Genomic DNA, 17,872 nt, shown 5'->3' on the forward strand with positions numbered 1-17,872 from the left:
TTTAGTAAAATCAATCTTTGAAAGGGGGTGGTACATATTTTCCTATCTTGAATTTGTAAAATTCATTTTTAAAATTCCTCCTTGGTTCCCATTCCAGAAATGCTCCCTTTGATCTAGCGGATGTGATGCCTCCGTCTCCAGTCGTTGAGTATATCCGATCATGAGCATGTCGAGCTTTGGAGCATTGCCTGGTCACGATGTTGGGGTGAGATCTCCCGTTGAGTTGATTGGTAGAATCCGAAGGGTAAAGAATAATGAAGAGATCCTCTTATGATTACAAGATGAATAGGTACATACGACGCAGTTTAATTTTCTTATGTTGACTTTAACAATATTACCTGGTAGTTGATCGATGCTACTTACGTGGAAGCTGTAGCGAAGGCAGTGAGAGTTGCTTGCACCAATCCCCAGTAGTACCTGTATGGATTTCGTCTTACTACGGCCAGATAGATGAGCTGCAATAATACTAGCTGGTAGATGAGAACACCTAACACCACAGTGAAGATAAACCAGCCAAGCTGTTGGACGACAAGGGCCAAGTCACCCACTGACAAGATCTTGCCACAGATCACGCTGCTAATACCAATGGGAGTCAACCTGTAGCAAAGAGAGGTACATTTATAATTACAGACGATCGACCAGTATAACGTCAGTCTTAACTAATTGCAATTACTGTACATGTGAAAACAAAGAACCCCATATAATACAATAATCCAGATGATGTCTACTACTACTGCTGCTGCAACACGCTTTGAGGCGGCGTAGGTTTCGATTCCATTTAGGTTAAAAATATTTAATAAAATACAATATAACGTAACGTGCACAAATAAGGAAAAGGGTGGTATATTTGTGATACAGGTAAGTTCGTGGTAATCTCCGAATAAGTATCATGACCTTCCCTATTGCAGACTAAGCATTTTAACATTACTAAAAGTTCCCCGAGTTCTCAACAGATGTCTTGCATTGGTTTACATCGCTCTAGCGGATACATGCTACTAATTCAAAGATTTATCATGAACTTACCTGTATCACGAACATACTTCCCTTTACCCTACGTAGGATTGTCGGAAAATAGCTTTCCCTATTTTATTTCTGGAGAACATCTGCAACGGCGGGTTTTCAATGTTTCTGTTTACAGGGGCATATTCACTTGTTTGTTGTAGGACTTACGATCTTCATCCTGCAGGCGGTTCAGGCGCAGTGCTGTGTAAAACACATGCAGACGGATTATTGCGGGGTGGGTCGGTGGATGCAGAGTGGGTCTCGGCTCACAAATGGCCACGGCACTCCAACCGACCAACCGAGCAGAGGAGGATGGCCACGGCTCTACCGTCGCTCTACGCCTCTGTATTCGGGAGACGGTGAGGGGCTGGTTCTCACTGTCGGCTTCCTGAGAGTGGTTTACCGTGGTTTTCCATTGTCGTGCACTAAGGCGAATGCCGGGGCAGTTCCTAGTATAGGCCACGACCGTCAACTCTCTTACCCTCTCGGCAGATCTCCTTCTCCGATACAAATCTCCTGACCTGAGAGACGGCGTCACCGTCTAAGAGGCCCGCCTCCCCCTTCAGACGAGGATTGAAATCATTTAGTAGTAGTAGTTGCGTGCTGGTAGTAGTAGTTATTTTTATTTTAGGAGGAAGTACAACTGGGCAACCATTCTCTATTGACATTAATCAGAAGGAAACTCTAACAGGTTTGACACTTTTAAGAATGAAGGTATCGATACAAAAAGGAAGGACCCTGAAGGGCGTGGAAATGAAATATTCCCTGAGTTTCACAAACCTAACACCGTCGGGGTCGTAAGAGAACCAATGTTTTCCAAGGGAGATTGGAGAGGGAAGATGGCAGTGACGAGCCTGACACGAGTAAGTGGAAATAAACATGGATTCAGCTAGGGGGACCGTGCTAACTAACTCATGCCACCAAGCTGGTTTCCATTTTAGTCGTCTCTTACGACAGGTGCAACGGCCGTAGCCGTGTTGAAACACCGGATCCCGTGAGATCTCCGAAGTTATGCAACATTGGGCGTGGTCAAGTTTTGGATGTGTTGCCACGCGCTGTTGTTGGGGGAGTAAGAGAATGGATGAGCGGAAAGGACCTGACCATCCTACCGTACGTAAACTCCGGCTCAGGCACACCTCTGCGGAGGTTCGGACCTGCCTTCGGGCAGAATACACCCTTACATTACCTTACGACAGGTGTACTCTTCTGCACCCTCCCTCAGAAGGTAATCGATTATGTATGCCAAGTCCACGAGTACAAGGACGAACGAAAGAAAGCAACACATTGCCAGAGAGATTTCTAAGTGAGTTACTACAATGAAGTTTACGTATTCTTTACGAATGAAAAGGGTACTCTTCTATGCTTTTAGAACGAGTTTAAATAACATTCGCTACAAATTGCCTTAAATGTTGCTTGGCACTTTCTAACGGAACATAACTACGCAAGTTTAATAGCAAAGTCTGTGTTGGACAAATGCATATTGAAGATAAATATGTTATTATGAAAGACCGTATCACAGTGCAAGGTATACAGAGTTTGATTCTTTCGTACAAGTAACCACTCACATTTTGTGTCAAGAAGTATACATCTTATAACACTGATAAACTGTACGAAAGAGCAATAACTCGCATACAGATACAAACATATTGTTGTTGATCAGATCATCAGTCTATAGATTGCCTTCATGAAGCTGTCCATTCCACTTTCTTTTGTGATAACTCCTACGTCTTTATTAAATTACTACATTTTATATTTATTCTAATAATTTTTTCATCCTCATACCCTGACCTCCTCTTGGAATTTTAATCCGTTACACATTCGCCCAAAACAAACTGAGTAAGTGGCCTACTTCTTCGTCAAATTTTGGTAAATAGTTCTTTGTTCATTAACATGGTTCAGTATGACTGTGTTCGACACACGATCTACCCATTCCCCATTTAGCAATATTCAACATTTCAAAGGATTCTAGCCTCCGTGACTCAGGCGGCAGCGCATCGGCCTCTCACCGCTGGATACCGTGGTTCAAATCCCGGTCATTCCATGTGAGATTTGTGCTGGACAAAGCAGAGGTGGGACAGATTTATCTCCGGGTACTCCGGTTTTCTCTGTCATCTTCCATTCCAGCAACAATCTCCAATACTATTTCATTTCATCTGTCAGTCATTTATCATTGCCCCAGAGGAGTGCGACAGGCTTCGGCAGCCGGCACAATTCCTATCCTCGCCACAAGATGGGGGCTTCATTTATTCCAACTCTGACCCGGTCACTAACTGGAAAACATGTTGTAGGTTTTCATTTTCAAAAGATTCTATTTTCTTTTTCCCGTGCTAGTTGCCAACTACGAAGCCATGCTGATTTACCATATCCCGCGAGAATACAAGAATTAAGCAAGAATGATCTTGGCCAACTCCAGCACGGGTAGTCACGAAATGCACAGTGAAAATAGAGAAACTCCCCAACCAATTGTGGATGAAAATACAAGCTTCCTTGCTTTTGATTTTTTAAAAAATCATACAATGAGAGTTTCGGAATAAAGAAAGGACAAGACAGGAATCATCAAAGTGGTTCAATAAGACACAATGAACAACTGGCGAGAAACTCAAGTTTGAGAAAAACATCATTTATATTTTGCATTCCTTTACTCATCTGAATGGGTACTTAAAGCTGTTCAGTGACAGAACAGTATTTTAAGCAGGTTATAAATCAGGAACGTGAGTTAACATCTGTCCTGCAGAAGGAGGAACCTGTGACATTTGCTGTTCGCCAGGCCGTTGCATGCAGTGAGGCAATACACGAGGTAGCCACCTCTCAAAATGCGATGTATACAGCTGTGATCAATGTAAAGTGAGACTGAAGTGTAAAGTGGGTTGAATGTTGAATGTTCCATGAGCGTTTACTGAAGTTTGTACTGAGTAGTTCGTTTGAATACAACTTTTTGTTCGACCATTCCAAGTCACGCCACAGTATCTTAGTAACAGATTAAAGTAAGGCCATTCACTAAAGTATCGTTGTTATTTCAACTATCGTTCCGATCATGGGAGACTGCTGGCAAAAATGAGTGCAATTGGACTAAACAAAAGAGTGACTGAATGAGTGGCCATATTTCTAGAAAATAGATCTCAGATATTTAGAGTAGGCCTGTAACAATTAAGAGGGGAATTCCTCAAGAAGTGGAATCAGAGATAAGGCTTTTTGCGAATGATGTTATTCTGTACAGAGTAATAAATAAGTTACAAGATTGTGAGCAACTGCAAAATGACGTCTATAATGTTGTGTGATAGACAGTAGGCAATGGTATGATGATAAACGGGACTAAAAGTTAGGTTGTGAGTTTCGCAAATAGTTAAAAGTCCTCTCAGTTTTAATTATTGCGTTGATGGGGTGGAAGTTCCTTATGAGAATTATTGTAAGAACCTAGTTGTTAATATAAGGAAAGATCTTCATTGGGGTAATTACATACATGGGCTTGTAAATACAGGATGCAGATCTCTGCACGTGGTTATAAGGATGTTTAGGGGTTGAAGTAAGGATGTAAAGGTGAGGGCATATACGTCTCTGGTAAGACCCCAACTAGAGTATGGTTCCAATGTATGGGACCCTCACGAGGATTACTTGATTGGAGAACTGAAAAAATCCTAAGAAAAGCAGCTCGATTTGTTCTGGGTGATTTCCGTCAGAAAAGTAGCGTTACAAAAATGTTGCAAAGTTTGAGCTGGGAAGACTTGGGAGGAAGGAGACGAGCTGCTCGAAAAAGTGGTATGTTCCAAGCTGTCAGTGGAGAGGTGGCGTGGAATGACATTAGTAGGCAAATAAGTTTCAGTAGTCGCTTTAAAAGTAGGAAAGATCACAATATGAAGATAAAGTTGAAATTCAAGAGGAAAATTTCTGTCAAATATTCGTTTATAGGAAGGGAGTTAGGGATTGGAATAACTTACCAAGGGAGATGTTCAATCAATTTCCAAATTCTTTGAAATCATTTAAGAAAAGGCTAGGAATTTACTACCTGGCCGACTGCCCTAAGTGCAGATCAGTAGTGATTGATTGATTGATTGATTGATTGATATCCATATCCGATATCGATTAATATCGTACGTGAAACAATCCTCAAACCTTCAAAACAGAAATCGCCGCAATCCAAAAATAGCAGCGCAAGTTTTGAAAGTGACACTGATTTCGACTCACCAACATAGTCGGAAATCGCGACGAAAGTACTGAATGTTACTAACAATTTATTGCCGCAGAAGTCAAGGAAGATGTATGAAACATTCTATGAGCAGTTCACTTACTGGAGAAAAATTGAGGGTGTACCATGGTGCAGCACGCACGCGCACACACACACACACACACACACACACACACACACATACACACACACACACACACACACACACACACGCACACACACACACACACACACACACACACACAGATCAGCTGTTTCTGCAGCATTGACGGTCGAGCAGATGAATTCCTTGTATGTATCAAGGACGATCTCTTCATGTTTAGTGCGCAAGCTCATTATTACAAGACAGGAACAGATTTATTTGTTACCAGCAGAAGTACCCGTTCTTCGTACGGGTTATCAGAAACTGGCTTTAGTTACTCGTACTATCGGTGTGGCTGACTTCATTAGATATTTATATCACTGGTGTATTTACTTAAGTACGTAGAAATTATTTGTCATGTTTGGAATTATAGTGTATCTTCTTCTACTTTTCTTCATGGGGGCCTCTAAATATTAGTTCCTAATTAGCGTCGACCTCTAAGATCTTTTGCTGCCATGTTTTTCCATCATTCCCACCTAGATATACCTGCTCCCTTCACAAAGCTGCAGGTTTAGTGTAAGTATACTACCGCTAGATAGTACCACATACATAAATATTATTTATTGTATTTGTTTGATCCGACATTTCGTAACTATTACAAATGATCAAGGAAAAACGCGATGCATAAAAGAAACTACTATAATTATCGAGAATTATAATTCTCAGTGCTGTCACTCATGTCGTACATCATATAATGAATCTGAGAATAAATGTTGAGAATTTTTTTCAAGTCATGGGCGCAACATCTTGACAATTGTGTACAGTATTTAGGTTGATTTCATGGTTACAATGATCGTAAAAGTGGACCAAATTATCGGATCTAATAACATCAGTGATCCTACTACTCCATAATTTGATATAAAATAGTTTAAGCTATAGGTAACAGACTCCGCAAAATGCTGAAACCTAAGCCTGTACGTAAAAACTGAGGTCCGTCGGCAAGGCTGGTTGCTGTACTACGGAGATCTTCGGGGCTATTATTTTTATACTTCACTCCCTTTCCATCCCCGCCCAAAAGAGTGCTATGAGCGTCTTACACAACAGTTTATTTTTTCCAGATAGTAAGTCATATGTGTATAAATTTTGGTTGGCAGCTATGCCCAAACGTACATGCATAATCTAGCTGCTGTAGAATCCTGGAGCTGACCTTGCCATGGTTACGGCCGTTCGTTTCTTTATGCGATTCCTAGAGCAGGGGTAGTCAGGTTCCAATATCTCCATAACGGTTCGTTTTAGGGCCTTAAAACATGGTTTCTGGGCCCGAAGGGTTTACCGAATTTTGTTCTTTGCGCCAAGGGGCTTAAAATGAGCTTTGTCTCGTCCTTGTACGACAAATTCGGTTTCGCCTATATTAGCCTATTGTTTTAATATTTTTATATCTCCCCCCGTCGCCCCCCCGAATTGTTTTGAAAATAAAATACAGCCCATGTTACTCACTGGCAATGTAGCTTTCTATAAGTGAAGTAATATTTAAAATCGGTTCAGTAGTTTTTGAGTCTATCCGTTAAAACAAGTATACAAATTTTCCTCTTTATAATATTAGTATAGAAGTATAGATTACATCCCTACATATACGGTTGCCGTCAGAAAGGGCATCCAGCCGTAAAACAGGGCCAAATCCACATGTGTGACACAGTTCGCACCCGCAACCCCACAGGTGTGGGTAAAGCGATAGAAGCGATAAATTTATAAATTCACCCGCTTTTTTTATTCTTTTCGCACTTTAAGTGGATTTTCCAAAAAGAGTGTGTTAATTTTTAAAGGAGATTCCAAGTACCAATTTTAAAGTCTAACATTTTTGAGATATGTATCCTCATATAAATAATAATTCAACTCCTTCCTCACTCCTTTTCACCCCCCCCCCATCTAAGTGGATTTTTTGAAAACGAAAATTTGTGTTCTTTTGTTTATAAAGGGGATTCCAAATATAAATTTTCATGTTTTTAACATGTTAGGATTTGTGATTTATTGTAAATAATTTCGCTACTGTAGAATCCTGGAGCTGACGTTGCCGTGGTTACGGCAGTTCATTACTTTATCCAATTCCTAGAGCAGGGGTAGTGTGGTGCCAATATCTCCGAAACAGTTGGTTTTAGGGCCTTAAAACATGGTTTTCGGGCCCGTAGGGCTTACCGAGTTTTGTTCTTTGCGTCAAGAGGATTAAATTGAGCTTTGTCTCGTCCTTATACGACAAATTCGATATTTTGCCTATATTAGCCTATTATTGTTATATCTCCCCCCCCCCCCGTGCCTTCACCTCGAATTGGTTTGAAAATAAAACCCAGCCCATGTTACTCGCAATGTAGCTTTCTATAGGTGAAGTAATTTTTAAAATCGGTTCAGTAGTTTTTGAGTCTATTCGTTACAAACAAACAAATCTTCCCTCTTTATAATATTAGTATAGATTACATCCATTTAACTTACAATCATTCCATTTAGGGATTTATATTTTCAAGACAGAAGACTTCTCGAGCGAGTGCAACAATGTTGAATTTGTTATTCTGTAGTGAAGGTCGCTGCTTGCTCCTTACTTGCCGTGGAGGATGGCTTTTATTTTGTAAACAATTACATTTTCTTAGTAGAGTGTTTCTTTCAGGTATATTGATTAGAACCTCTTGATCTGTATTTCTGCCAGATTTTGTTTTATTATTTCAGAAGGCGATTCGTTTAGATGTTTCCAGCTCCATTGTAGAATTAAAAAAATAAGGTTTCTAATTATCTTCTGTATAATATCGTAAACAACACGCATGACATGCATATCATTAAAATCCTATATTATATGTGAGAAAATAAAACCTCTTTAAATTTTCTATCTCAAAGAATAGCTAAGTAAACTCGTGTCAGGTGGTGCAGCTCTTTTCAGGCACACCCCCATTAGAGGTGAGCTGCATGTACCATTTCAACCACATACCAGCCCTCCTGCCATTCTTACATTTCTGGCAGTACCGGGAATCGAACCCGGGCCCCCGCGGACGGCAGCTAATAACACTAACCGTTACGCTACGGAGACGGACAAAAGAATAGCTGAAATATGGGGACTCGAACTCACGAAATATAATACGATAAATTTAACAACACTTTTCTCTGAGCGCTATTGTAGTTAGGAAAACATTTTTTACAAAATTTTGTTTTTGAAGCGTTTCCACAGCTATTTTGAAACTTTTATAATTTTTAAAACTTCGAAGTTCACTTTTTGCAGTTTTTTTGTCCGATTTGACTTCGAATGTCCCGTACGTATTACCGGTGAACGTAAGAAAAGTTGCTGTCAATTTTCCCTTTGGAAAAACCGAATGATTATAAATATGTCGGGTATGTTTCTCGGTCATGGTAATCCATCAATGATTACTGAGTAACATTGCGTCCCACATTTTGTATCGTTAATTTTAGATGGCCGTAAATCGTTAAGACATAGCCAGCAAGGTTGCTAGGTAACATTATCTGGCCGTCCATCCATACTTCCACCTAATACATATGCAAGCTAGTCGGAAACTGGAAGTATTCTAGAATGGTATGTTATTGGTTCATTGCTTTCATCCTAGATGTCTAGGGGTCACCTTGGACCGTACACTTACATACAAGGAGCAGTGCCTTAAGCTGAAGCAGAAGATCTCTGAGGAAGTGCCTCCTCTGTAAACTGGCAGGGACAAACTGAGGCACCCATCCCCAAACTTTAAGAACGACAACACTGGTGTTATGCTATTCAGTAGGAGAATGTGCCTGTCCTGTGTGGTATAAATCAGCCCACGCAATAACAGGTTGATGTAGCCTCAAAGGAGAGTTGCAGTATTATTTCAGGTTGTTTGAGTCCAACTCCCATCGACAACCATCTGGCTGGGATAGCTCCATCTAATATCAGAAGAGAAATGGCTGCCAACAGTGAAAGTAGAATATCATCTACTATGATCTCACACCATTCTACGGATATCAACCTGCTGAAAGGAGATTAAAATCGAGAAAGAGCTTCCTACCAACTACTCAACCGTTGCAAGAAACAGTTTCCAAAGCACGAGTGGCCTTGTGAAAAGAGAGAACTAGTAATTTGTCTGAATGGATGGAATCGAAGGAATCTCTACCTCCTGGCCACAGAGAGAACTGACCAATCTGGAAGTCCCTGAACAGACTGTGAGCTGAACTATGGACAACTTAAGTGGCATTTTCCGACCAAGAGAGCTCTATGTGATTGTGGCGAATTTTAAACAACAGAACATCTCTTATGTTGTTTGTTGTGCCTATCCAGGTGTTCAACGAGTGATTTGACTCAAATTAGTTTAAGTGCTCTCTAAGTGGTTATGTTTAGGGCGGGAACTCTTTGAAGTCATTTGATGAACAGATATTTGTGTACTTGTGTCCATTTCATGATTCTTCTTTTTATGTTCTCATGTTTCACATTTTGTACTTCTGACACGAATAAATAAACAAACCACAGCCTGCACGGTTGCTAGGTAACACATTTTGTGACGGCAATTTTTCAGATGACCTCCAACCATTAACGCACTGAGCTCGATAGCTGCAGTCGCTTAAGTCCGGTCAGTATCCAGTATTCGGGAGATAGTGTGTTCGAACCCCACTGTCGGCAGCCTTGAAGATATTTTTCCGTGGTTTCCCATTTTCACACCAGGCAAATGCTGGGGCTGTACCTTAATTAAGGCCACGGCCGCTTCCTTCTCACTCCCAGCCCCTTCCTGTCCCATCGTCGCCATAAGACCTATCTGTGTCGGTGCCACGTAAAGCAACTTGTAAGAAAACAAGCACTATTAACGCATATTTATGTCAAAATATGGACCAGATATGAGTGACCGAGAAAACTGTAGATAAAACGTCCTGGAAGCTACACAACAACGTTAAAATGGGTACGACAGATATTCAGCAATAACTGTCGAGGAAAACTCACCACATGACTCCAGTGACGATACGCATGACTACTTCATCCACAATCGTGAAGAACTCCACAACTACCTGAGCTTTCGCGCCCATGGTGCCTAGAACAGTACCAAATACGAGGCAGAAGAAGATAATCCCCAGTGTATTGGTGCCTTCCCTGAAACAAATCAAACAGAAAATAATGTATTACCAGAGGTAAAGAACTTTTCATCAGTACAAGTTATTGTAGACAGTAACGGAGGAAACAAACTATGTAAGGTAAGCTTAGTTGAAGACAGTTCGAAGTGAGATTACCTTCAGCTTACAGCTTACATAACAGTTGTAGTACCCACACAGTTAATTTTAAGTGTAATTCACGTGTACACGCTAGTGTTGGACAGAAACGAATACTGTGCATCCGAGAATATTCAAGAATCGAAACTTGCATTCGAAGCCAAGTTCTCAAATCCTACATAACTCGAGTAACTGAAATGTAAGTGAACTCGGGACATCAGGAGTGCACACGTTCGTGACTGAGAATGCTTGACATATGTACATCTTAATCTTTGGGAGAATGTGAAGAACAACCCCATTGATCATAACAGAACTTCAAGTGCGCGTAAGTTCAACTTTATGAGTTCTTGAAGTGCTCACATGCTTGACAGTGATAGTGCTTGAAATGTAGAGAGATTAATCCTGGAGGTTTCATGAATTGTGTAGCTTATAGGTTGAAATTCTCGGTATTTGGAATGCACACAACTTCGACAGTTCTTGTTCATATCGATAGTGTGTAGTCGTTCAACTTCGAGAGTAACTGAAGTGCCCGAACCCTCATAAGTTAGGAGTTGATTTTGTGTTTGTTCACGTGGACGTAGCATTTTCGGGTTATACAAATTACCTGTATGCTATCCAAGATCATCAAAACAGATATTCTGTCCTGATTATGTTTTGGTTTTGATTAAGTACACTATGAAAAATAAAGAGTTTTACTTAGAACACTGAGGGAGTCAATATTAATATGTGTCTGTTCCTCCTCGTTTGACCGGTTACTGATCAAATGTTCAAGAGGACGAAAACTTCTCCTTCGTCAATTGTTCCCACTTGTGAGTTAAGGAGATGCAAATTAAGGAAGAATATTCTGTCTTGAATTATCATGAGTGTTCAGACCGTATTACCACGCACCTTTTGCTACAGTAAACCGTAAAAGTACGTTACATACAATGGCGTCCGCTGACTTGAACAGAGCGAAAATATCCGTCTGTTCACTTTGCTCAAGGAGAAAACATGGTTAACTCTCTCTCTCTCTTTGTGATTGTGGTATAAGGAGTAGTTGGATATATCTCATCATATTATTCTCCGATCTTAAGCCAGCTACGAAGTCTCGCAAGCGTCCTCTGGTCGATCCATCTAGTAGTTGTTCGTCCTTGAAATATTTTTCCTGGCAGTTTTTCTTTTACTACAAGTTTCTCTATGGTATCTATTCCTTTTTAGGCGTGGTCAAAGTATCTCGGTAAGACTTACTGGACGTTATTCAAGAGCCTGTCCATGACTCAGACCTCCTGGAGAGTCGAGAATTATTCGTCGGGTGCTCTGTACGAGGTAATCTCAGGACACTACGTTAGGCCGCACATCCTCAGTAGTTTTAATTTCTTGTCAGTTATCTTAACAGTCCATATCTCAGTGGTGGATTTTTGGTCTACAATTTTAGCAGAAATTCTGGGCATAACATTTACATTCATTGTACCATAGTGAATTATTACAATCTAAGCTGCTATTGGTTTTTAATTAATTATGTTTCTTACACTAACTTGTATTATCATCATCGTCATCATCATCATCATCATCATCATCGTCATCATCATCTTAAACCCACCGGACGAGTTGGCCGTGCGGTTAGGGGCACGCAGCTGTGAGCTTGTATCCGGGAGGTAGTGGGTTCGAATCCCACTGTTGGTAGCCCTGAAGATGGTTTTCCGTGGTTTCCCATTTTCACACCAGGGAAATGCTGGGGCTGTACCTTAATTAAGGCCACGACCACTTCCTTCCAACTCCTAGACCTCTCCCATCCCGTCGTCGCCATAAGACCTATCTGTGTCGGTGCGATGTAATGCCACTAGCAAAAAAAAAAACAAAAAAAAAACAACGTATAGCATCTCTAGTTGCCTGGGTGTGGTGTACGCTTGATCTCGTCCTGTTGTTTTTAACCAAACTTCTTCCACTAACTTGTCTCAATCACGTCCTTTCTGCAGTACATAATTCTTTACTAAATCAATTCACTTTCTACTCTGTCTTACAAGAGGTCGACTTCCTTCCAATTCTCTTCAAATTCCCTCCTTGCAAATCTGTTCGCTGACATCTTCTTCATGTGTCCAAACCATTTCAGTCTTGATTCCAGAGTTTTGCTAAGGAGAAAATCTCCTATTCCCACTCCTTCTCTGACCTTGTTCTTGATCTTGTCCTTCCTGGTCTCTTGTACCATGGTTCAAAGTCATTTCTTGTTTTTCTAGTGGTTTAACGTCGCTCTGAAACATGAAGGTTTTCAGCGACGCAAGGATGGGAAGGTAGCGGCCGGGGCCGATTAAGGTAAGGGCCCAGAAAGTTTAATTTTAACTGCATGGAGCTTAGAACTATCCCTATTGGTCACTGTAGTGGTTTCAAGGCCGTATGTAAGAATGCATGTAAAATAAGACTTGTTAGAGTGTAATTTTCAGGAGCTACCTTACTTGATGGTAGATGTGTCGTCTTTTTCATTCAGTTGTTCACTTATGGATAAGGTTTGGATGTTAAAGAAAAGTCCTATTTCATTTTCTGAGGTCATTTTACCCGAAATCTGAAAAGTAACTGTGAATGATCGGTCCCTGATCCCATTTAAAGCAATGTTATGTTGCATATAAAAGCACATTGCGACCATTTTTAATGCTTTGGTCACAGTTTGCTCATTTATTGATATAAGGTCATATTTTGTTATATTTTCAGAATTTTGGTTCAAATTGGGGCGTCATTTTTAACAAGGTACATGTTTTCTGCGTCAATTTTCAAACACAGGATTTCAAAATACTGTAGTAGATGTATTTTTCTTTCTTTCCCCGAAAGAGATAGATAAAAGGTTTAAAATCCATGATTCCGAGAAATAAATGCTGTAGACTGACGGACCAAGAAGCATGTTAATACTTCATTTTTGGTTATTTTTCAGGAAAACAGAATGGGAACCGCGCCTCGGGGCTATGGTAATGAATGTATGAAGTTGTAATTTACGTACTGCAGCTCTGTCAGATTGCATGATTAAATGTGTCTGCCATATTATCACTTATCATTTTAAACACGTTTAATGTTAGTAATACTCTAATACATGCTACCTAGCACTACCTTTTTTAAGTTCGTATTTGCTTGCATATTTTGTATTTCCTTAGATCATAAACTTCCAAACCCTAGTTATAACTAAATCCGGATTTTAATGCAGTGACAGGTTAGATTGCAAACTAATCTAGTTAGCAGGGAGTGTCGGCCACGCGCTCTTCGGTGATGTAGCAGGAGTAACATAAATTATAGTGGTTCTGATGGGCCGTACCCCAAAATTTATGCAAACCTTATAACTTATGTGGTTCTAGGATCACACGATGTTAAAGAGCTACAAAAAGCACTGGATGCACTGGAGAAGTGGGCAGATATAAATGAATTGCAGGTAAACATCGAAAAGACTGTCTACATGATTTTCAGGAAGGGTGGACGAACATCCTCAAGTGACAAAGTGACGTAAAAAGCAGAAACATTAAACGACGTGAACAGTTTTAAATATCTGGGCTTGACGATGCAGACGACAGCAAACTCCTTTAGACTTCATATTAGACTACGTGCTGCGGCAGCTATGAAAGCGACATTTGACATCAAGAATCTAAACAGACTATCTCTCAAGACGACCATTACCCTGTTTGACGCAAAAATAATCCCTATTTTAACATATGGGCTGGAAATCATTTGGGATAAGCTAACAAAGAATGACCTACACATTTTAGAAAAAGTCAAAGCCCGATTCTTAAAGACAACCCTGTGTGTGTCTAGATTCACTAGATCAAGACTGGTTTATGAACTCGCAAAGGAGCCTTTCCTAATTGAAGATTTGAGATTCAAGCTTGCTCTACCTTATACAGACCAATGGAAGAAACTCCTGGACGAAAGAATGCCCAAAAGGAATGATGTTTGCCCCGAATTCTATACGACTGAAGCAATGACGAACAGAACATGGACCAATACAAACCAGGACCTCCGACATTTTATCAATTTTATGGCAATTCATGGATACCACTACAAACTATGCAAAACCAGGATCTTTCATGAACCGGACGAGAGTTGTGTGTGTACACTGTGCAATTTGACTTGTTCTCGTTACCATGTCGTGGAATGCTCTAAGAGAAATAGGCCTATAATTGACTTATGTTTAAATGACATATAATCGCTTTATATACACAAATTGTGTGCTATTAAATTATATATATATAGCTTAATCGTTGTGAAGGTAGATTATACTTGCTACTCGCTTGAGTAAATTTGCATTCTAACCTATTAATGCATAAAAATCCGGGCGCTAGTTATAACATACACAAAAATTAGGTAAACTATTAAAACACAGACTACATACTGATAAATACATACGGATTATGCTTAAGCTAGTTGAGATACCACGAAACCCAAGATTTATAGGATGTACCACTCTAATCTATAGGCTTCATTGTTTGAGAATAGGGTAGGAATATTTATAACCTTAAACATGTCAAAACATGCATGAAAATATTATGCCCTTAACGATATCGAAATAATTTTAATTGCTAAGAAATCTCCTAAAACTTAAAAAATGATGGTTTTAATAGCGACTCACCTGTATCGAATGGCTCGCACCAAATGTGGAGGCTCAGCCACTACAGCCTCCAGGAGGGCACTGGATGAATCATTGATACTGTCGTTAGCTTGGAAGCGGACAACCCGCGGAATGTACACAGTGTGAGCCTGAAACGGAATAAATACAAGTAAGACACTGATACTGTCAGAGTTTATGGGTGTTTCGGGGAGAAGGTTGTGAGGGGGAAATGGGTTGCCAGTGAATGAATTAACGAAGAAAGTAAGTTATATACAGCAGATTCAAGAAACTCGCTACCAAATATCTGTACCAGAGAAGTAAAAGGGCATACGTCCAGTTTTGTCGATTTTGAGTAAATGACTCTCATATGATAGAAATTTTTGGCTGCATTATGTGAAAAAGGTAGGAGTCTTCGCGCAGTGTAAGGCATTATTATGGCGAATAGAAACGTCAGTTGTTAACTAAGCAGTTACAAGGAAATCTGTCTATGTTGGATATCCAACTTTTTCTTCTTAGTCCTAGATGAATTTGTTTGGCATACGATATGAGCCTTTTTAGTTTAGTGTTTTAAATGTAATAATTTCCAATTTCTGATAGATAATCTTTCACGAGGGTGATAGCACTAAATTCCTATCAGTGATGATTGTTCGACTGATTGACCAATTGAATGACAGCAATCCACGGAAAGATTTAAATGCTATGTGGAGGAAGGAATATCATGAAACATTCATAATAAACTAAGAGAACTATATAATTATACACAGTGCTGTAACAACTAACTACTTTTTCAGTTATCGCAGACGTTGTGGTGCTGGAAATTTAGTCCAGCAGATGTTGTTTTATGTCCTGAGTCTATCGACATGAGGCTGACGTATCTAAACACCTTCGAATACTTCCGAAATGAGCCAGAATAAAACCATCAGCTTGGGATTATCAAATCAAATCAAAATCTCTTTATTTGCAAATGAGGTGTCTACCTCGGTGGCAAATGGTACACTAAAATACATTATTGTCAAGCACTAAATTTTAAATTAACAGGAGACGAAGAAAATTTTCCTAGAATACAATATTATACAATTTACGCTAATAATTTTTTCTATTAAACTCACACACCATCCTTAATAAATTTATATTGTTTACACAATTCTACTTATAATATCTCACAAACATAGTCAACTCATATACAGTACGGTATGTGAAATTACTTCTAATAATACTATACAACTGGTATTAGATTAAAATTAACACTGAATTTATTTACATATTTATATTTTACCCATTTTGGAACCTAAGTAGCATAACGACCTGCTGCGTCTTAACCAGAGCCCCTTTTGCCACCACTTTTCAGAGTTCCTGAAGGACCTTCACAGCTACCGTAGCGGTCCCAGGGCCCTCGAAGTCCCCACTGTACTTCACCCCTACAGGCAGTCCCCTACTTGGGCTGTCCAAACTCCTTAGACCAGGGGATGGAATTAATTTAATCACACACATTTATTATTTACAATATCCTGCACTGGACGAATGCCCTCTAACCTTAAATTTATTATCTCTATTGTTGTTTATTCTCTTCTTGAATATCTGTACAGATTTTGGAAAAGGATCAAACACTACCCCTGGTAAACTGTTCCACTCCTTCACGCCCTTCCCAATGAAAGAAAATTTACCCCAGTCGCTTCTGCTAAAATTCCTTCTAATTTTGTACTTGTGGTCAGTTCTACCAATATAATTATTTTCCAACCAAAGCCTCTCACGGATATCTCCCCATGCTTCTTCTCCTGTATAGGCTCTATACAATCCTATAAGTCTAGTTTTCTCCCTTCTCTTACTTAAAGTTTCCCACCCAAGTTCCTTTAATATTTCTGATACACTACTCTTTCTCCTGAAATCCCCTGTTACAAACCTTGCTGCTTTCCTCTGCACACCATCTAGTTCTTTTATTAGGTATTCTTGGTGAGGATCCCAAACACTGTTTGCATATTCCAATAATGGACGAACCATACTTAAGTAACTTTTTTTCTTTTAATTCTTTGTTGCATCCTTTAAGTAGTCTCATTATGACATGTAACGATCTGTATGCTTTCCCAACAATTAGAAAGGTAGTGCTCTACAACAACCAGCGAGAGAATACTGTAATTTTACTAAATACTTACTTTCATACTAAACTTAAATAGGAGACGTTATAATTGAGTATCACCGCTGAGTCATGCGACTAGGCACTAGAATATACATTCCTTAAGAAACGCCTGTCGCACATTAGCACATATAACAGTCACAAGTTGCAAATCGGTTACTGCATGGTAAAGAGTAAGAATCTGAAGCTGGTGATGGACTGTAAAATGATACCATCAGCCAACATCGCTCCTCAGCATAGACTCTTTGTTCTTGACTTTCAGCTTTACTTCCGCCCGCTTGCCCGACCTGTCACTACCTCAGAACGCATCAAGTGGTGTAAGCTTAATGACAAAGCAAAAGTGCTAATGGACACAATCTGTCCCCTCCTGAATGCTGGCCACCTTGTAAAGGATACTTGAGACGAATTCGATCGAGTGCGAAAGAAATAGTAAGAGAAACGAAGCGAAGAAAGCGTTTCTTGGTCAAACAAGTATTAAATGACCAGTACCAGCCCATAATGAAGTCCAAGAAGATCGCCTAAAACGAATGGCTCCCATTGTCATAGGTACGCCATCCTACACATAACCTAACTCTTGTATAACCTTCAGTTATTATGTTTAATACACTTTAATTATCTTTTATTAAATGCTAAGTACGACTATACCCTGTAAATATGTATTGTACGTTTGTATAACCTCAAATACGTATGAAGAATACGTCT

The 17,872-nt window shown here is 39.8% G+C and overlaps 1 protein-coding gene across 3 annotated transcripts in view; it reads right to left on the reverse strand.

Annotated features, from left to right (window-relative positions):
• The window catches only part of LOC136880953 (excitatory amino acid transporter), a 273,345-nt gene that overhangs the window by 34,328 nt on the left and 221,145 nt on the right, over positions 1-17,872 (reverse strand). For all 3 annotated transcript variants that reach the window (XM_067153499.2, XM_067153498.2, XM_067153497.2), the window contains 3 exons: positions 15,061-15,188; positions 10,219-10,365; positions 364-597 (listed from right to left, as the gene is read on the reverse strand). In XM_067153499.2, coding sequence (XP_067009600.2) covers positions 364-597; positions 10,219-10,365; positions 15,061-15,188 — 509 coding nt within the window. The remainder of the gene's footprint in view (positions 1-363; positions 598-10,218; positions 10,366-15,060; positions 15,189-17,872) is intronic.

The sequence above is a fragment of the Anabrus simplex genome, chromosome 9, assembly GCF_040414725.1.
Source record: "Anabrus simplex isolate iqAnaSimp1 chromosome 9, ASM4041472v1, whole genome shotgun sequence".
In the NCBI taxonomy this organism is placed as follows: domain Eukaryota; kingdom Metazoa; phylum Arthropoda; class Insecta; order Orthoptera; family Tettigoniidae; genus Anabrus; species Anabrus simplex.